The sequence below is a fragment of the Sylvia atricapilla genome, chromosome 13, assembly GCF_009819655.1.
Source record: "Sylvia atricapilla isolate bSylAtr1 chromosome 13, bSylAtr1.pri, whole genome shotgun sequence".
Lineage (NCBI taxonomy): Eukaryota > Metazoa > Chordata > Aves > Passeriformes > Sylviidae > Sylvia > Sylvia atricapilla.
The window spans coordinates 17564265-17586264 of NC_089152.1; the positions used below are offsets into that span (position 1 = coordinate 17564265).

The following is a 22000-nucleotide window of genomic DNA, read 5'->3' on the forward strand; positions in this document are numbered from 1 at the left end:
TAGAAATTCCCATGGGGTTTTGAAAAACCCAAGAGATAAAATGACAGCTCTGTTTGTTATGGACACTTTAGGACGGATAAGTTCATGTGCCAGCAGATGCAGGCTTTTGGTACTTCAGGGTCAATCACCTCACTGAGCCCAGCCAACTGTTTCCAGACCAACACCTGCTCAGACATCCCTGCACATGAAAGTGTCACTAGTGAGCACAAACCAGCAGGATCCCAACCAGCCCAAGTGGTTTTGGTTAGGCACGGCCTGGCCTTCATTTCTCAGCAGCTGGGGAAGGCACTTGGAATGCTCTGCTGAAGCCTGGTTTCCCTTCCAGCATGTGCAAGCCACCCGTCCACTTTTTTCTGAGATCAGAGGAGAACACTTGGCTCCCTAAACCCTCCACAGTGACTTCCTGAGTGATGTCATGCCTCAAAATTGCTTTTAGAAACAGGCCCCGAGCTATCCTGTAGGTCGGATGCACAACCAGACTTATCAGCAACCACATGATCATGACATGGCTTTGAAAGCAATTCCTGTTTAATTTGGAGATGTAAATTGCTTGCCAGTTGATCTGCTGGGAAGCTGCTCTCTTCCAGATGTGTTAACTTGCACTCCTGTGCTCACCTCCTCTTGCTCAACAAGTGCCATTTACCTGAAATACCAATATTCATCAAGTGTGACACAACTCCCCAGATCAAAAGTGGCTACAATGAAAGGGATCAAAATCACCTGCCTGCTCTGAAGGCACAGGCTGGGCCTTGGAAATCTTGAGACACCTGGTTTGTACTTCCAGAAGGAAGGGGCAAAGGTGACATTTAGGGACCCCTTACTGATGCTGCCCAAGGGAAGCGAAGATCACGGACCACGTTATCTGAGGCAGCACAGAAGGAGGAACACAGGAGTCAGGATGACTCCAAAAGCACTTTTTCTGCAAATAAAGGCTCAGACTGAGGCTGCTGGCAGGACACAGCTGATGAGGATGAGGAAGGAAAACACAGCTGCTCAATAATGGCTGTTTGGGCCAACTTGTCTGCTGTGCTGGCATGGGTTAAGCCACATAACCAGAGCTGAGCACACACTGAACTCCACAGTAAATAAACACGTTCTCCTCCTTGCCTGGGTCAGGAGGAGTTTCCCTGCATTGGAGTTTCCAATGTCCCTTGGCTGAGATAATTGAAATCTTTTGGGCTATGAAAATGCTGGCAGCCCCAGCTCCCACACTTAAAGCTGGAGTTGGGCAGTGAAGAAAAGCCCTGTCCCAGTTCACGGATGTTCCTCATATGCCAAAGGTTGGATAGAAAAACTGAGGGAATCCTCTTATCTACAAGGGAAGATCTCCAAAGGGACCAAGTTTCACATTACATTATGTTGAGGGAAACTTGCACAATCAGAGGTGCTGGGAACAGGGAACGTCACCTCTGGAGACACCAACCTTCCCTGCTTTGAGTGTCACCAAGGACCGACTGTCGTCACAACCCAACCCATCACAGCCCCAGCAGCTGCAGCACTATGAGAAAGGAAAGGAGGGGGGCAAAGACTGAGGTGAGGACAGCCAGGGTTGCATCAGCTTCCCAGGATAGGGTGGTATTGCTTGTACCACCTGGATTTCTGCTCAAACTCGAGAAGTGGCACAAATTTATGAATTCAATCCCATCATTTTAAGTAAATCCCATTCTCTCTAACCACTGAAATGGGCTTGTAATGATGTGAGAACATTCAGTTCTCCTTCAGTAGGGTGCCTTTGCCTCTCTCAAAGGGGAAGAATTCAGAGGAAGAGGACATTCTATTCTTGATGGCACTCAGAGATCCATGTGGTGGACAAAACCAGGCAGAGGAAGCCACTTTTCTTTCCCTAGGAAAAAAGGAATGATGTGTATCTAATTTTTGTTGTGGCTGTTTGGCATTAAAGCCATTAACAACAAGCCTTCATAACATCCTTGAAAAATATTTAATTTTGTGTGGAAGGGAAGCCACTGAAATGCAAGGACTGATTTAATGGACACATTTCAGGAGACAGACTCAGACTCCTCCTGACTTGTTCTGGGCTTCTCATTAACCTCAGAGCTGCCATAAAGACACACCTGGATATCTGCAGCTCCAAGCAGTGACTGTAGGAGCTGAGGGTACTCCTGTCACTCCTTCCCCAGCACACACCTGCTGAGAGGGGAGCAGAGAGGCACCATACGCCTTTGGAGGAGTATTAGGAAAATCAGACCTCCTGGGATGTGTGCAGGGATAGCACAAGAGTAGCTGGGAAAAGGATCAGTGCCCAGACATGCCTTTGAAATGAAGACTTTGGCTTCACACACAAGTTAATTCTGGAATGGGGATGGAGAAGGCTTTGCAGAAGAGGCACAGATCTGGATCTCAAGTGTAGACCTAAGTCTCATTCAGTAGCTGCTTAAATGGTCAGATACTTCAAGGAAAGAATTAAAAATAAAAATGTACATAAAATCTTCAAAAATCAATCAAATTTGAAGCAAATGTGCTTTTCCCTCCCTGAAAATAAGCAAGCATTTGGAAAAGCATCATCTCAAACCCTGTAACTTCCAGGTTTTCCACATTCCAGAGTGCCTGGAGCCACCACATGCTGAATGCAGTTCTGCACCCAAACCTGTGCTCCTTAAATGACTATTTCTTTGATATTAGCACATTCATTCATTTTTTAAAGCTTCTTATCCCCTTGTACACCCACCACCACCACCAACTGCTGCTTTCGACACAGGGAAGTTGCTTTCCCTGCCTGCTGTTTTGTCAGGAAGGTTGTTTAGATCCGATCACACGGCAGAGAAAGAACAAAAAGAAGATAAGATTGATAGGTGAGATGGGACAAATGTCAATACAGGCATTTTTTAGGTACAGACAGTACTCTCCCATCCCAGATTCCTGGCCACGCCAAGGTAAAAGCAGGAACCTTACCGTGGGCTCCTCTCGTTGATGGTGTTGACTCCCTGGAGGTCTGAGAGCGGTGTCCGTGGGCTCTTCCGAGTGATACCTGAAGCAGCACATGAAGAGGATGTTTCCAGCTGGCTCATGGCCAACAGACAATTAGCAGAGCCATCCCCACAGACAATTAGCAGGGCCATAGCTGAGCCCTGACTGGCGCGGACGTGTCCTGGCACATGCCGGGCACAGCCGGGTGCCAGGGATGCCATCGCCCTCCAGTCCCACCTCCCTGCCACACTCATCAGCACCCCTGTGAGTAACACTGTTTGCTCCAGCCTCTAATTCCCCTCCCACACACACATGGGGTGTTTTAGGGACGCGCTGTCCCAGCTACCAAACAGGGAGAGGGAAGGAGCTGATGGTGGGGAGCAGCCAGTCATGTCCTCCGTGTTCAAGAGATTCCCAAGCTTCCCACTGTGCATGGGATAACTCAGCTGCATGGGCAAAACACCTGGACATAATTACAATGCTTGGAAAAATGGTCATTTATTCCTTGGACACTTCTTCTGTCCCTCCCTCCAAATATATGGACATGTGCAGCAAGTAGGAAATATTTTATAAACTATTTTATAAAGGCTTGATTGCCCATTGAGCCTATATCCTTTGATACCTAGAGTAATTTATTTGTAATAAAATATATCTAATAAAACAATATATTAAATAAAGTATCTATTTTGTATTCAGCCAAGGAAACTGAATGAAGCACATGGTTACAGTAGCAGCTGTTATCTTCCCCAAAGTGGAAATGTTTTGTAACCAAGTACTTATGAAGACAGGAGACAATTTTTTAAACAAAACACTTCAAGTCACCAAACCATGGAAATATAAAGATCTGATAATGTGGGGTTTGACATGAAAACAGCTGAGCAATTTTGTAACTGTCTCAAAATCACTGCTGTGAGACAGGAAAAATCACAACTCTCACCTCAGCATGGGGAAAATATGTTTTATTCTACTCTGAGACATCTACAGTAGGGAAAAAAAAAGGAAAAAAGCTTTCTAAAAAGAAAAAAGTCTTCCCTATGGTTTGTAGCAGGACAGAGAGAAGCAATGGCATGTCCCCTCCTCCCCATAACTTCACTATTTCATGCAGCCCAGGTGCTGAGCTAAAAGGTGTCCTGGAGAATTTTTATTCTGGAAGATGAACACAAAGCGAATACGCTAAGACCTGAGCCCATCCTGTTCTTCTGAGCCTGGATTTCCTGAGGAGAAGATGAATTCCTACCAAAGTCAATGGTGACATCCCTTTAAAAGGACATTTACCACCCTCCTTGCCCTGTTAAGGTGATGTAACAGCTCATCTTGAAGCTGAACAGGAGAATCTGTTCATCTTGAATTGGGCAGGAGATTCCCGAAAAGGCTGATGATCCACCTGATTAAGGTTTGGCATCTTAAAGGCGCCCAGATATTCTGGAAATGTCAACAAAAGAAAATTTGAGGGTGTGCTGTTCCAGGTCATCTTTGAGCCCTGCCTGTGCTTCAAGGCAGGACCAACCAAGTCACTCCTGCTGAGAAGGTCTGGCATCTCCAGCACCGGAGGTTTTTGGAAAGTAAGGCAGGTAATGCATCTGACTGCTTAACAATACCCAAGCTCAAAACTCTTTTCAATTCCTCTTTTTGCCATTTAAGCCATTTTTGGGTTACAAAAATGTAACCTAGGAGTTCTTGTCCTAGGAGTGTCCTTTAAAGACTGGCATTTCTGTGTCCAAAGTCCTGATTTAGAGCACAGAAGCCCAATTGCGAAGAGGGGAAAATGGGAATAACCAGGAATCTGCTTAAAATGTTGCATTAGTACTTTGTGTAGCTAGTTTTAGACTAAGAAAGCACCTAATGTCTAGCTGGATCTATTTTTAATATAGATTAAATTAATACATTTTAATATGCCTGGATACTCCCCTGTTAAGGCCCAGAAGGCTTTTCTTGTCTAAAGGAGTCCACGAAAAATGGGATTTCACTGCTATTTTCAAGATTTTTTAAAAATATCTTTTTAGAGCAAAATCTGTCTTCCTACCTTTCCCTGTACTTCCCACCAAAGAAAGAAAAGGTCCAAAGCACCTTCCAATCTAACAAGTGGAGCTGAAGTGATGAAGACAAGATTGTATCAAATTATCCCTGCATCCACACCTCACATTGCTCAGGAAAAGGGAATTTCTATTTCAGGCTTTCAGGTAACAGCTGCAGTTAAACTGCCTCATGGTTCCACCAGCTCAGCACCTTAAGTGACTTGTTGATTAACAAAGGTCACATTGCACAAGTTGGGTTAAAGAGAATTGCTTTAGATACATCAAATATAAAGACTTTTTTACATTGTGCCATCACTCGGGTCTTTAAAGTAGGAATACAGCCAAAAAGAGCTGTCATGTTGATGTAACCCCTTTTCTGGGAAATAAGGGGGATTTTTATAAATAGAAGGTAAAAAGGTCTTAGATTTTGGCTGGTGAGTCGCACGTGGCCTTGAGAATTGTGTGTGGTGAATATGGGCTATTAAATTGTAGGAACTGATGCTCAGTAGGAAAGAACAACATGTGAGTGGCAACAACCTCTCACTCCCTTCATCCAGCTCAGACACAGCCTGATCTGATCTACACTTCGGGCAAGAAATGATTCTGATGTTTCAAGCATATTCCCTTTCCTTCAGCTGGAGTATTTTGGGAAAGACGGATGGATTTACCTAACAGGTCTTTGCCCTTGTTGAGAAGACTTTTGGATAAGCCCCGTCTACTCCCTAAGGATAAATGTCAACCAGCAGAGCTCCAGTCTTGAATCAGAGGTGTGTAAACCCAGTGCCTTGCTCAGGAGGAACTGGTGGACCCCACAGCATCAGGGAAGCAGCTGATGGTAAGGGAAGGGCAATCAGCAGGCTCCAGAAGCTGAATACCAAGGGACCTCCAGGGAATCTCAATAAACTCATCAAACCAATTTGTTTTCTCTCTTTGTTCAGAACTAATTGCACAGTTCAAGACAAGGAGATGACCTTGGTTTCTGTATCAAGGATGGTGTGAATGTATAACCTCATCTGACTTGTGTGAAAAGCCAAGTCCCCAGGGCCAAGCTCACCTGTGGGGCCCAAAACCTGATGGATTCTAAACCGGAATGTTACACACGCTCTAAGCCCACTTCAGCTTGCCAAGGCTGGGCGCCTGGGGGAGCAGGAGCACACCCCGTGGGAAGGTAGGAAGGATCTTTGAATGCAGAACAAGAATTACTTGTTTGCCTGGTCAGATGCCAATTCACAAACCGTGGCAATGTTCTTCTTAGAGCCATTCGCTGTATTTATCCCAAGAGATCCCAAATTGTGTGGAGTAGTCTATATTAGTGAGGCTTTGAGGTGTTGAGCTCAACTTCCTGCTTCCCATTAAATTACAGCTCCAAGTATCCCTTGAGATGTATGGATTTCCTTTTTCCCACCTAACAAACTGCAAACTAAACCCCCAAAATCTCCCATATTGCTGAACCAACTTAGAAATGAAAGTTAAATTGATTCATTAACTGCAAGTAAAATTACTCTGCTGATAACTATCTTCCTTTCCAGTAGTTTCTTAGTAGTATCAGCAAGGTCACTTGGCACAACATCACTTAATAAGGTCTAAAATCAAGTAAAATTTAGTATCACTCCTTTATATTTTCTTATATAGCAGTGTTGAGAACTGGTAGCAGAAAATAATGTAGTTAAATCAAGAATAAAAGCCTAAATTAAGACCTAAGCCACCACTGCTCCCCAAACCCCACATGCTGCAGGAAGCACAGACATCTGATGGAAGGTTTCTAACAGGAAAACCTGATAAAATTTTTATTTATGAAGATTTAACATGCCCCTACTGTACTTACCGTGCTCAGCTCTACAGAAAAAAAGGCTGTTTCCTACCCCTAAATTTCATCAAATTTAAGCAAGTTGGGCAGAGGCTTTGCCCATGCAGAGCAGCTCTATTTGTGTCAGCTTTAACACGTAACATGAAAGAAGAGAATAATGGTAGGAAAATAACATATCTAAACATGAGAGCACCAAATATCTATTTAAATATAAAAATGAAATAGAGTAGTGCAGGCAAGAGTGTCCATGTGGTCATGCAGGATGAGTTTATTACATGACAGAGGAGTGATGATGAAGAAATGGAGACCAAGTGCATCATTCCATAAAATAACACTGATAATGCCTCTGTTTTAAGTAAAAGCCCTGGGAGACCATATTTTCACAAGCTAAAGATATTTCTGAAGTCCAACGAAATCCAAATTAAGCTGAATTCCAGCTGTACCAGCCTTGTATCAGAAATATTCTTTATTAATGTCAGTGAATAAATAGGGAAATTGCCAACAAAATGATTTTTGCGAGATCTCAAGAGGCATGGGTTTGCTTTTAATTTGACTCTTCCAGCTCTGCCTAATAATTTCCCAGCAGGCTCAAAACTTCTCTAAGGCAGCTGCTTTGATCATGGAGGGCTCCTCAGGCTCTGAATTTTTCCTTTTCACATGGAATGCACCTGGTTTCCATTTCTGGACGTGTGAGTGTGGTATCAGAGGGGAGGGCGGGTGGTGGAGCCTTACTGTACTTCTCCTCCTTGCACCTCTGCAGGATCTCTAAGCTCCTCTGATGAACTGGGTGGTGGAGAAAGCTAAAACTATCCACACTTTTCAAAACCGCACATGGCACTGCATCATCATGCCCTTTGGAAGCAAAATAAAAACAAACAAAAAAATGGAGAGAAAGATTTTATAAGCAGAAATCAGGAGAGGGGAAGGAACAAGCCCAAAGGAGCTCAAAGGTCACACTTTTTTGTGCTCAACACAATTTAACTGTGGTTTCCTCCACACGGCGCTGTGGCATAGGAGCAATGGGCTGGACCACATCCCAGTCCCAATTATAATCCTCATTAGACAGAGCATAAACACTTAATAATCACTCCAAGATTATTTGGGCGAAAAGAGGATTGTTAGATAAATCTTTACTTTTAGTAACTTATTTTTTAAATCCTTTCCATGCCTCTGCCCGGTGCTACCCACAAATCCCTGTCCAGATGCTCCATGACACAACCACCTGGAATTCTCATCTCGCATTCCAGTGCTACATTTTGTTCAGATTCTGGCAATTAAAAGGAAAAATGTGAATTATTTGCATTGAGCACCGTTTCCATATTCCCTGAGGGCAGAGAACACAGAATCTGGAGTTTGGCAGGATAGGTTTGAGTTGGAAGAAACCATCAATGTGTGGCCAAGAGGACTTCTGATGGCCCAGCTGTGAGCAACAGGGTGGAGGAGAGGTGACACCAGTGACAATGTGTCAACACACAGTGCCTCTCTGTCACAGTTGGCCAAGTCCAGGATGTGCCACACTCCCAGTGAGGCGTGGGGAGGTCACCTGGAGTCACTTTGTGCCAGCATCTATGGGAGCATTTCATATCAACACATCAAACCACTGGAAAGGACTGATCTGAGTTTTCCACAGGAACACTGTCAAGGAACACTTCCTCACCTTAACACCAGTGAGACTTCAAACACCAAGTTTCTGGTTGTTGTCACCCTTGGTTGGCAATTGCAGCCTTTTTATTGATTATTTTGAAGGCAGTGGTTTTTTTGGTGATCAGCTTCAGGAATAAATCTGCAGAAGCCAGTGGGATTATTTTTAAACAGGAATTAGGCAAGGAGCAATCCTTGTTGGCCAAATCCAACTGTAGAGCCCATCAAGGACAAGGATAGCCTCAAGACCACAAAACTTTCATCAGAGAAAGGATTTAGGTCCAGCAAAACCAAGTATCTGCAGCCTAGTTTGTATGAACAGTACATTTTTTTCCATTTATCACCATTTCCATTCCAAGTTTTTGCTAAGAATTAGAGGGTTTTGCATAATAAATGTATATTGATGACAGCAAAAGAAAATCAATCAGCCAATTTTCTTTCCTAACAAACTTGACAGTGTTCCTTTAATGAAAGTTCACAAACAAATCCAGTTCTAACATGCAGTTCTATTGAACCATTTCAATCCTCATTGATAAACTTAGTAATAAAAAGAATTAAAAATGAAATTATTGAAGAGTTCCACACTTCAGCTAAGCACAGCTTGCCCGATCCTGGCATCTTTCATTTGAGGAGCATTGGCAGTAAGAAGCATCTCTTGGGCACAACACAAAGGCACGAAAGAAAACTCACAGTGACATCACTTTGCTGCTCTTCACCTTCAAGTTAACGAGGACAATCACACAGTCACCAAAAGCTGCACTAGGAGGGTATTAGGAGCACAAAAAAAGAAGAGCCCCCCAAAGCCAGCAAGAAAAAATGCTGATTCTCCTTCCAGAAGCATCTGCTTGGCATGGAGGAGACAATCAAAAGGACGATGTGGAAAGGAAGCTGAATGAAATTTCGCAGAGTTGCTTAGGCATAAGCAAGGGATTTTTCTGGAAAATCCCTGTGGATATTGCAAGCGTAAAAGCACGAGAGATCCAGTTCAGACAAAGAGTGCAAAAAGCATTTAATTAAGAAAAGCATGTTTTGGACATTTCCCTGCTCCCTCACTTCACCTGCCTGATGGATGGGGAAAGGACCTCAGAAACCAAGAACGAGAAGCACGTCTTGAAAAAAATATCTGTACAAATATTAAGTGTGTGCATGTGGATGACTGTGTTAGAGAGGCTTTTCTTACTCTACTACCATTTTGTCTCCACATCTGTGGGCAGGCAGATGCTCAAATCAGGCTAATTAAAGCCATCAAAGCTTGATAAAACCCAGAATTAACCTCAAATATGTGCTGCTGCCTTTGGTTCTCTGCTTCTGTCTATCAAGATGGGAGAATTTTAGTGAAACTTTGATAACTCACAAATGTTTTCTGCCACAGAGGCAAAGCATCAGTTTGGGGGTTTTCTGCATTATTTTGGAGAAGAGGGAATTGCAGCATCTGGCAGTGGATGCATCATGCTACACCAGCCTGTCACACTGTCCTGACACTATCTGAGCCTTCTGCCTGTGTCCACCTCTTCCACAGCCACCTGCTTTGGTGACAGGATTTTGGAGGATGACAATGGAATGGTCATCCATTGGTCACACCAGCAAACTGCTGGTGATCTCACCTTGCCAAGTGTGACCTAGGCAAAGTCAGAATCCCAGAATGGTTTTGAGTTGGAACGGACCTTAAAAATCACCCAGTCCTACCCCCTGCCATGGACAGGGACACCTTCCACTACAGGTTGCTCCAAGGCCTGTCCAACCTGGATGGTCACGCTTGGACATGGTGGACAGCTCTCCAAAGAGGGCAAGGACAGTGATCCCAGCTCTGCCACTGCTTGTAGGCTAAGTTTTTCCCACACATAAGGTGGACCTCAGTATGGAATTTAGATTTAGGTAATCAACTCCCAGTAATGTTGCCTGTATAATGGAGACTTTCTCAAGATTTTTTCCCAATCTGATAAAAGTTCAGGGTATAAATGATCTGAGGATTGTTGTTAAATTTAAGACAAACCTTATCCAGCTTTCTGAGGGGTTTGTTTTTGACTCAAAACCCACAGGGTACAAAGCACAAAGCCATTTAATACATGCTAAAGGACATAGACAGATACTGGAGCAGCACCATGAAAAGGTTTAGAAATTCAGCCATCACCATGTGTTAGCTAACTTTGGTATGGAAAGAGAAGGCAATGCAAGAATTGAGTCTCAGAATTGTCTCAAGACCTCCTGGACTCATCCAGTTTATATATATATATATATAAAATCATAGCTGTATATTGGTATATATATAAAGAGAGAGAGATATAAGCAAGTTACTGCTATGAACTTTGAGCTGAAAAGCAGGAGTGAGGAGACAAGCACAGCAGTGCACAGGTCCAATTGCCAGAGACACAGAAAGCAAAGCAGGGCTTGAAATCAGCTCTTACTTCCTGAGATTGAATGATTTTTTTCTGATCTTCTGGATTGCATCATTTGAGTTCAGCCTGGGGTTTATGCAAGATGAAAATGCAAAGATGGATTTTGGAAGCCACCTCTTTGGAGTGGCCTTTCTCCCAATGCAAACATCTTTGCCATCTCCCCCTTTGGTTACTCTGTCCAAAGCTGCTGCCTTGAGGTGCCAGACAAACCCAGGCTCATGAGAATCAGCTCTTCTCTTATGCTGCATCCAAGAGGGGTCAGAGGAAGAACCTCAAGAACCGAAAGTTGATTTTTTGCCTCCTGCTCTTCTTGGGATTTGCTCCCAAGAAAGTGATTCTTTCTGCTTGAAGAGATTGTATCCCTATGCTCCTTGTCCCAGGCTCCCTCACTCTCCAGGATCCAAACCTCACCGATTACAAAGTAATTCATGATGCAGCTCTGCCTTTAATTTTAACCCGGCTGACATTTTCCCTGCTGAGGCTCTAATTCCATCATGGATTTCAAGCCCTCTTGTGCCCAGAAATGAATAGTAATAGCTTGTACCCGTCTTTCTGAAATTGCTTTATGCAGAGAAATGGTCTAAAAGCACAGCCAGGTCTTGCCTGCCACAGCATGATGATGCACCATCACTTTCCTTTAATTTAATGCCCCCGTGATCCGTGGTTCTGGATGACTGCAAAGCCATGAATTTTGCTAGACAATAGACATGCTCTCCTGCAGCTGAAAGGGTGAATAGCTTGTAAAATGATAGGAAGTTTTATTGCCTTTTTTTGTTTCCAGATATAACTAACAGTTCAAGAATTATTACAAAAATAATCTGCCTTTGTTGCTGGATAATTTGTATGTCTCTGTTTGAATGACTTGGGATTTTCTATCCAGGCATCCTACAAAAAGGGAAAATCAAAGCAGCAGTAAAATGAAAATATTTCCTTATGATTTGTTAAAATCCAAATGTACCTTTAAATGTGACTTCTGAAAAAAAAATCTGTTATTTCAATGAGTTTTCTAATAGACTCCTAATAAGTCAGGTTACTTAAAACAGGGTAATAAAACATCAGACCCAAATTGTTGCAGTGGAAAACAGGCTCCAGACCAGGTGATGGGCACACATACCTGTTTTCTTCTCCACGTATCGTTTTCCAGCCTCCCTGAAGGCCACCATGGCCCTGAAGAAGGCCCTGAGGACAGCCCAGCGGAAAACAGCCACGGGATCAATCCCGATCATCCCACAGATGAAGGCGTTCTTGCTGCTCCTCAGCAGAGCCACGATGTCCGGGCGCATGTGATCCGTGTTCTTCTCCCGGAAATCCTAGGGAAGGAGGAGGACAAAAGAGGAAAATAAACAATACCTACACAATTCTCCAGGTAGGATCTTCCAGGCTAGCGCAGCTATTGAGTCCTGTTTCTTTTTTCTCTCCTGCTCTCGTATCAGATACCTCATTATGAATTGTCGTCTCTGATGCTTATCCCGTGCATTTATTGCATCAGAAACATGGTGAGAGATTTGCAGCTGCAAATCCTGAGGCTGTTTCTCACACAGGCTCATCTGGCCACCGGAATTCCTCCTGGTAATAACTGGCATGAATAGAAATAGGGTCAACTTTGGAATCATTCGTGTGGGATTCCAGGAAGTGCTTGTGGCAGTGGGATGCTGAGACATAACCGTATTAAAAGTGGCTAATGATGAGGAAAACACGGGATTTTCTACACAAACCAAGCCCAGAAAGGCCACCAGACACCCAATTTCAACTTGTCATTGGGGTGTAGCACTGAATTCACTGCACATCCCTAAATTCTTCCTGAAATGCCCACGTGGAGGAGAACAGGAAGACCCTGTCCCTACCATCTTTTCATTTCCCCAAACACTTCTCTCCTGACCCTCCCATCTTCCTAGGCCAAGTCCTCTCCACCTCTGTGGAGCCTCTGGGGCTTTCCTCCCCAGTCCCATATTTAGATGAAAGCAACTGCTGGGGAACAGCTGGGTGACAGACCTTGACTCCGTACTTCACTTTGCCCGCGTAGTGTTTGATGATGAATGCTGGCTCCATCACTGCTGGGAACTCAATGTAGGAGTTCCCTTCATGCTGACGCTTGAATTTGTCCAGCAGTGTCTGGTTCGTGGCCTGGGGAAAACTGAGTGGAGAGAATTGAAAGGAAGAAGCTGTAAATCCAACGGGAAAATTTTCCTCTTCTTTTTTTGGCCACAAAAGGGAAAACAGAGACATTCTGAGCTTCCACTTCTGTGTCTGTTTCAGCAGAGCCTCTTGGTAAGAGAAAGCCAACTCTCCAGCCTCAAACTTCATGAAGTCTGTAGCATGGGGGTGTATTTCACAACTTTACCCAATTTAAGTTGTTTTATCCCAGTATATCACTGGGAGAGCATCACTTCTGGTCTTTTGTCAATGAGACAGGAAGTGGGGGAGAAACGTTCAAGACAAATGGTGGGAGAAGACCTCATGGCCCCCGGCCACGTGGATCTGAGGTGACCTCAGCAAAACCTGGCCTTTCCCTGCCTTTCACATGGAGGAAACTGCCATGAGCATCCAATGGGAGAACTGTTCTGCCCCAAAGTTTCCACACCAAGGCAGCCTCAGGAGCCACACGTTCACCCAAGAACTTCTCCTGAGACCAACAGATGAAACCAAGGATGCAAATCTGAGCTGAGTCCCTGATGCCCATGAGACCCCTGGCGGAAATGCAGCCCCTTAGGACGAGTGATCTTACTTCACTCTGGTTCGATTTTTACCATAAATTGATAAATCCACCCAATATCTCAGTAACAGTGCCTACACATCCTGCTTTAACTCATGCACTTGGGTTCAGCACCTTCAGACTGTCACACCCCAAGAGACAGGGAAAGAAATGAAGAGAGAAGCAAAGGAAACCTTTTCCCTTCCCTTTAATGGAAGAAATTCTGGAAAGGAATTTTAATTATTATTTTAAGGCATTTTGCTCAGCTGGCTGATTCTCCACTCTGTGTGTTGCCACCTCAAAAACAACATTAGAAACTCCAATCAACCCAGCGAGCTATTAGCACCTTTCTGGGAAGTTGTCTTTTTTCAGAAAACTGAAGGATAAACACATTTTAACTGAAAAAAACAAATCTCATTTCCAAAGCCAGCATTTTCCTACTCACTTGCTTTCCTCATCCAGCAGATGGAGCAGCCCCGTTGGCTTCTTGCTGATCAGGTTGATGCAGCTGGAGTTGTCTATGTAGTCGATGTTGTGCCAGCTAATTCCTTCTGCTCTATATTCCTCCTAAAAAAACCCCCACAGATGACATAATGATGATTTGGTGCAAGCAAAAATAAAAGACAAAATCCAAAGGGTTTTATGGAAACTGACACACCGTTTACCAAAACAGACATCTCTCCTGTAAATATTCCATCAATGCTTTCTGTGATTCCAAAGAAGAGGATAAAGAACCTCTGGAACAACCTAAAACAAAGTGAACCACAGAGCATTTCCCAATTTCAGATGCACCAGATGTTTGTTTGGACACGGGGTGGCTGTGTCAGAGTCCAAGCCTGCCAAAGACGTCCAGCGTGTGTGGACTCCCCCTTTCCTATTCCTCAATCACAGCACAGTTTGGGCTGGAAGAGGACCTTTAAACTCTTCATGTTCCACCCTTTGCCATGGGCAACAACAACTTTCACTAGCCCAGGTTATTCCAAGCCCTGTCCAACCTGGCCTGGAACACTTCCAGGGATGCAGGGACAGCCACAGCTGCTCTGGGCACCCTGTGCCAGGGCCTCACCACCCTCACAGGAATCAATTTCTTCCCAATATCCCATCCAGCCCTGCCCTCTGGCAGTGGAAGGCCACTCCCCATTGTCCTGTCCCTCCATCCCTTGTCCCCAGCCCCTCTCCAGCTCTCCTGGAGCCCCTTCAGGCCCTGCCAGGGGCTCTGAGGTGTCCCTGGAGCCTTCTCCTCTCCAGGTGACACCCCCAGCTCTCCCAGCCTGGCTCCAGAGCAGAGGGGCTCCAGCCCTCAGAGCATCTCCATGGCCTCCTCTGGACTTGCTCCAGGAGCTCCACATCCTCCTGATGTTGGATCCTATGGCTGGAGGCAGCTCTGCAGGTGGGTTCTCACCTGAGTGTGGCAGAAGGGCAGATTCTCATGCTTCCCTACACTTTGAGCTCTGGGGGGTTTGGGGGTTCCCAGCACATTTGGCTGGGGTGTGTGGAACTTGCCACCCATCAAAGTGTCACACAATTTGCATCAATTAATGTTTACCATTCAGCTGCTGGAAGGAAAGTGTGGTACAACTTATTAATTACACAGGAAAAGCAGCACACCTCCCTTTCCTGCTTCTGTATCCCACTATTAATGGCTGGTGCTGTATGGGCTAAAGAAGAGACCTCCAGCTACACAAAGCCACTGCTCCAGGACCAGCAGAACTACCACCCTCTACAGTAAAAGTGAGGATCTGCCCCCAAACTTAAGTTGAGGCAAAAAAACGCTATTAATTTTCCCCCAAAATAGTTCTAACCCTTGCTCTCCTATAAAGGTTACATGTCTCTCATCTGAGACATACTTGCAACTGGATTACTTAATGAAGTCTTATGAAGAAATTATTTTAGGGCATGTAAATGAAAGTAGAGTTTAAAAATCATAATTTTTTTCATATGTTTGAGGACTTGTGACTCACTGTCTAAACAGAGATATTGAACCATGCACCCTACTCCCTGTGTTGGACAAAGTCCTACTGATCCAACTGCCTTCTTACCTATCACAGGACATTTTGAATGCAGAATTGAAGATAAAAAGGAAACAGGTTTCAAAATCCTAATAAGATGCATCTTTCTAATAATAATCAGATTCATTATTATTGCTGCCTCTGCCTTTATTTTTAATACAAGCAAACAATTTAAAAAAAAAGTATGTCTATCCTCATCCAAAATTAACATGAACTGCTCAGATATTCTTAGAAATAAAGCCTGAAGAGCTTTGAGACATTTCATTGGAAATTTTTGCTAAAACAACCCCTAGAAGGTCTTGAATTCCGTATTGGAGACATTGTATAATCTTACAACAACAATACAGAAAAATACAGATGTGTGCTGCCTTAGAAGGAGTTTTTAACATCCCTAAAACTTTGGGATTCAAAATATACAACATCCCATTGGGGGAAAAGTCCTGAAAATAAGAAATGGCTCTGCATTATGAATTTTGTTTTCTCCTTTTATTTTTTTAATCTTTTACCTTCAGTTTTTGCCAAGCAACCAGGGCAGAGCAGAACCTCACAACAACATTCTTAAGTCCCTGCTGAACCATAGGCAATCCAAAATCAGGGATTTGATTAAAACTTGTGGCATTTTCAGGGCAAGCCAGGAAAAAGCTTCTATCCAGCAATCACAGGCTGCGTATTTCAGAGCAGGCACGAGCTGCTCCTGAGGGATTTCCCAGAGAGTCACTGGGAGTCAGCACCATCCATCAAGTGCCTGCTTCCAACAGCCCCTTAATGGAGTGCAGGGTCCATTAGGCCCAGCTTTGCCAGCTCAAGACCACTCAGGAGCATGCAGAGAGCAATAAAACCTTGGTGTGATGAGCCAAGAGCAGCATTGTTTCAGTGGTGACAGGTGGGTGTTACCAGACTTATTTATTTATTATCACGACTCTTTGTTGAAGTACTTGTCTTGGGGGGGTGCTTTACATTTTTTCCTCCCCCAAAACCCATAAATCATGTTGAGTTTTACATCTCCACACATCTAAGCAGAAAAACCATCGTTCTGCTTGAGAAGGCCTCGAGATACACATAATTCCACGCAGGACATTCAGCAGCTGCACAGCAAATGTGCTGTGGAACTCCTGTGGCCTCACAAAACAGTTATACTGCTGCTGAGATCACTGCAAAAGCACTAATCAGCAATGCCAGATATGGGGTTTTTAAAAATAGTAAAAAAAAAAGTTTTTAAAAATAGTCCAGTCAAAAAAGACCAGAGTTCAAGGTCTCTACTTCACTGGACTCATTTTCAGCTGTTCCACAGACCCGATGGTCAGTCATCAGGTCCCTCCTCACTTCGTTTCCTTCAGCTGCAGGATTTTGGCTAATTCTCCCTCCTCTGCTCCTTTTTTCTCTGGGCTGGGTCAGAAACATTCACTCCCAGGCTCTGGGGTCCTTCCCTCCCTTCCATCCCCAACACAACCTGGCCCAATGAGAAAAAGGGATTCAAGTCCTCAACAAACAACCTTTTCCACAATAATTCAGAGATTTGCTCTCATTTCAAAACAGGCAGCAGGAATTGTTCCAGAGCAAATGCTCCAAAACTTAAATGGAAATAAATCCCCCTTATTCCTTTTTCCCTAGCATTTTTCCAGTTCTTCATTTGGTTGCCTTCAAGATCTCAGCTCAAGAGATACATCTACGGCTTTGGGATGGCCTGATGTAATTTCTGGGACATTTGCTGGTCTGCAGAACACCCTGCAGATTGTCCACAGAAAGACAAAAGCTATAAGATAAAATCACTGCTGTCTATTAAACTTAATTAAATTGCAGTCATTAATATTCCATATGACTCCTGTATTTGTCTTCTAATGATCATCTTCCCCTAGAATTCAAGCGATATCCTTAAAAGCCATCTCCAAAATATTCCTTCATCTCTGAGTATGACAACAAAGCCTCTACCATCCTTTGATGGTTGCAGGGTCCTGGAGCATAGGAATATTAGGGAATTCCATTCAAAGGACATGAGGTTTTAATTTAACAAGGCAAAACCAACATCAAACACTTTCAGTCCATTCAAACAAAAACCCCTTAAGCTGGAGGTTGATTAAAAATCAGCTTAAATTTATACCTTGACTTAAAACTAAGTTATGTTTAGGGGCACATCCAAATGCCCTATTTCTGGAAGATCATCTTTACATTAAGAACCAAACTGTTGACATTACCACCATCTGCAAGTTTCTAGTGCACTGAAGTCCACAGAGCCCCAGTTTTGGCATCATTACTTGCAATAAAAATGTGAGGATTTACTCCTCCCATCCCTGGATACCTGAAACCTGGTCTGCTGGAAAGAGAAGTGATGCAAGTTCACTGGAGAGAAGAGCACTGAGCTCCCAGACTTGGCGAAGAAATGGAGCAAAGAATTGAAAAAAGACATTGGGGTTTTTTTTAAAGTCCAGCAGCTCCATATTTTCATTTAATTATTGGATGAGACGCTATAGATTGTTCTCCAGGTGACCTCTATGGACTCCACAAGGAGATTCCCATTTCCCGAGGGGGAATTCAGAAACAGCTTTGCTGCCCTAAGCATGGAGAGAAACATTGGCACTATGTCAGCACGAGGTCACTGAAGAGATCTGAATAAAACACAGTTTATGATGTTCAAATATATTAAAAAAGATATAAAATGGGGATTAGGACTTTGAAATGCACATGGAATATGAGAGTAAATCTTTACTCTCATGCAGCGTTAGTTGAGGCAAAGCAATACGTACAGTGTGGGGTACCAAAGAGAATGGGGCAGAATATCCAACATTTTAAAGTAGGAAAATTACTGGAACTCTACGAAAGGCAGAGCTGTTAAAGCTCTGTTAAAGAGAAACTCTGCTTGCCCCCACTGACCCAGAGCACAAACGCTGCCCCTGGCACAAAATAATGAATTTAAAATTAAAACACACATGCTGAGCATCAGGAAAACCTTCCCAACCGGGCTGCAAGGCCTGAGAGAAACCCTCCTGCTAGGAACAGAAATAACCTGTAATTTTATAGTTGGAGTTGCTGAGAACCAAGTCCTGTTATCTCGACAGGAGTGGTGGAACAGTTCTGTTATCAGGACTTTATTTCAGTGCTAAACCAAACCAAAACACTCTAATCCAGGGTGGAATTAAAGATTTCCTTATCCTGAGCGGGAGAAAACATCCACAAGCCCAACAAAATGTGGGAGATGGTGGAAAATGTCCTTACACCTCCACATATGATCATCAATTACTCTGTATCCAGCCACAGTCATCAGTAAATAAACCCCAATGCTAAAAAGCACAGTCAGGGGAGAACAAGTTAAACATGATTTTTAAACTCACACTTATGTAGATATGATATTTGTGATAAATATGATATCTAAATAAGATATCTAAACTCTCTTTGGAGTATCATAGTCCCTGGGTGCTGCTGCTCCCCAAAATCATGTGGTAAAATTCAGAGGTGGGGAGGGAGAGACCAGGGGCTTGAAAAACTTCAAAGAGGAAATGCAGAGATTAAATGAAACAGGAGACGTGATAAAAATGCAAAATAAAAAGCAGAATAAATTCTCTATCTGTCTAAAAGCACAGAACTCAGGGTTTAGGAAATTCAAACCAAAAGGTGGTGAAAAGTCCCACCTAAAGATAAAGGTCTTACCACGATATGTGAAATTTGTTGCCCTATCGTGGGATATCAAAGATACAAATTTTCCCATGATTTCAAGAGGTCTGGAGGGCTTTGGGCATCCATCCACACATCCTGCAAGCCAAAAGCCCTGAAAATTCCTCAGTGTTTCAGTGCCCTGGAGGCAGATGTCTTATCCCACAGGGATATTGCCATTAGTCACGGTGAGAATTGAAGAACAGCCCCAAAAATAAGATTCACAAACCCCAAGGCAGCAGAAACCTCCACCAACTCATCCACCTCCTCCCAGGCAGAGTTAGACCAGATCCAGGAGTTTATCTACTCCAGCCTTTCCCTACTGAGGCATAGGAAAACCTTGTTTACACAATGAAAATTCCCAGATTAAAGTGAGAAATCAACTGAAAAATCCCTTTTCCCAGCGTAACTCCACATGGGAACATTTCCCATCGTGCTCCTGTCATAAAAACTCATGTAATCCAGAGCCATACGATCAACAGGCAGCTACTTTTGGATGTCTAAATGTATATATTTGGCATAAAAATTCCCGACTAAACAGAAGGGTGTGAAATTCCTCTCTTCTTGCCTTGAACACCATCTGCTTCAGCTTCAGGCTTCTTTGCAAAGTGAGAAAGTAGGAATTAACTCCCCTTCCACATCTCTCACCGTTCCTAGCTGAACTCCTCAGTTCAAAATAATCCCCAATTACTTTTGTATGTTAAAAGGGGTCATTGTTATATGAAAAATTAAAGGAGCTAAACCTCAAAAAAAGCTCTTTTCTGGCTACATATGGACACATTTGCATCCTAAAGTCTATCCTGGGGAGCTTGGGAAAATTTGTCCAGAGCTGGAAATGGCAGCAAGGTGTGGGAGAATCTCTCCACTAAGGATTCATCCATCCAGGCATGAACTCATCCCATGGAGGATTAATTGCTTGTTCAGCAAATGGGCACTGTGAGCCAGGCCCAGCAGAATCATCCTGGCATAAACTGATGATTAAAATGAATTTCATATCATAAATCCATGGGATGTGGAAAGTTCCTAAATGAGTGAGACCAATGTCTGGTCCTTAGTCTACTGCAGACAGGGTGGATGCCTTGAGTTCCCAACATCCCTCCAGGAAAAGATGCTGAGGCTGATGGTTTCATTTAGGAATGAGGATTTTTATGTTTGTTCTCAATTTCAGTAGAAAAGGAATTTATAGACACAGACATAAGTATAAATATATAACACATATTTTTTAACCATGCGCTCACAGACACGACAAATGTAAATACTTAACCACATTCTCTATGAATACATGATCTATAAACAGGTTTTTAAGGCCCCCTCTGTCCATGATAACATGAGGCAGTGCAGGGCAGCTGATGAGCCTTCCCTTGAAGCCAAGGTCCTCCTTGAGATGGTCTCCTTCCAGGTGATTATTTCAGCAGCTCCTCAGCAAATGCCACATGAATTTGGTTTTATTCTGAGGCTGATGCTTCACCCACTGACAACGTCCCCCCTGCTGTACGTTGGCAGATTTGAATTTATTGGAATTTGGACTCTCCATTATGGAAGTGTTTTTAACGACCACGTTCAACCCAGAAAATCATATGCCAGCTCCACACCATCCATCTCTGAGCTCAAATCAGCTCCCTGAGCTTCAGCGGCAACAGGGTTTCAATCATAAATTATATTTTGCTCTCAAAATGGGCAGAATTGGGTTTGCATGGTTCAGCTGGCAGCACACACATTGCCATGATCCCATGGGCTCCCTCTGCAGAAGCATCTTCTTCCCAAGCTGCCCTTACCCAGCCAGGAGAAGTATGAGCTTAACATTGCTGTGGGATCTGCTGGTGGATCAATTCCTTTAATTTCTTATGATCAAAATTAAAGAGGAAAAGAAATATCTGCATCTGCCAGCACCTTGGAAGATGGATGAGAGTTAGGAGATGTGAAGGAACCTCCACAGTGGTCACAGTGAGCCCCAGACCAGTCTTTGAGGCAGAAAATCTCCCCCTTCCAGTCTTGCTCCACACTTGTGTCAATTAACACACTCCTGATTGCAGTCCTGCCACAATATGACAATTTTTAGGTCGACTGAAGTATTTTAGAGGCTTTTAAAGATTTCTTGCTCATCATCCTGCTTGAGAGGTCACATTTCACAACCCTGTCCTATGAAAATCCAGCAACAGAAACACAGAATGGTTGGGTTGGAAGAGACTTTCAAGGTGTTCTGTTTCCAAGATCTTGTGGACACCTTCCACTAGCCCAGGTTGCTCCAAGCCCTGTCTTACTTGGTCTTGAATACTTCCAGGGATGGGGCAGCCTCTGCTATTGCCTCACCCCCCTCATAGGGAAGAGTTTCTTCCCAATATCTCATCTGACCCTGCCCTCTGGCAGTGTGAAGCCACTGCCCCTTGTGGGAAGCCATTCCCCCTTGTCCTGAGATTCCAAACCCTTTTTGTATCACCAATAATTTTTTTTTTTATCCCTTGCACAGTCTGTGCATTTATTTAGCCAAAGTATCTGAGTAGGGACCGCAATCAGCAGAAAACATCATTTACCTGGAAAAAGAAAGGAACTAGCTCAGAGGAGAGGAAAAAAGCTCAAGGGATAATGGCGACTTGGGAGAAGGATAAGGGCATTGGGAGCAAGCAGCTGTGACTTGGAGAGTTACAGCAAGGAGCATGGGATGAGGGATGGGCTTGCCAGATGCAGCACTTCTCCACACCGGGATTAAATTAAAGGTTAGGAAATTACATGTGAGGAGAGCTGGAACTGGATTGTCTTTCAGGTCCCTTCCAACTCAATGTACTCTATTGTTTCAGAGGATATATAAATAACATAACAGATTAGGATATATCCTATTACATGTTATACATTATGTGTTACATTTATACATT

The 22000-nt window shown here is 43.6% G+C and overlaps 1 protein-coding gene across 4 annotated transcripts in view; it reads right to left on the reverse strand.

Moving 5' to 3' along the window:
- MYO9A (myosin IXA) overlaps positions 1-22000 on the reverse strand; it is a 171269-nt gene that overhangs the window by 32990 nt on the left and 116279 nt on the right. For all 4 annotated transcript variants that reach the window (XM_066328647.1, XM_066328645.1, XM_066328648.1 and 1 more), the window contains exons 12-16: positions 13922-14043; positions 12777-12918; positions 11899-12094; positions 7480-7599; positions 2911-2986 (exon numbers count right to left, since the gene is read on the reverse strand). In XM_066328647.1, coding sequence (XP_066184744.1) covers positions 2911-2986; positions 7480-7599; positions 11899-12094; positions 12777-12918; positions 13922-14043 — 656 coding nt within the window. The remainder of the gene's footprint in view (positions 1-2910; positions 2987-7479; positions 7600-11898; positions 12095-12776; positions 12919-13921; positions 14044-22000) is intronic.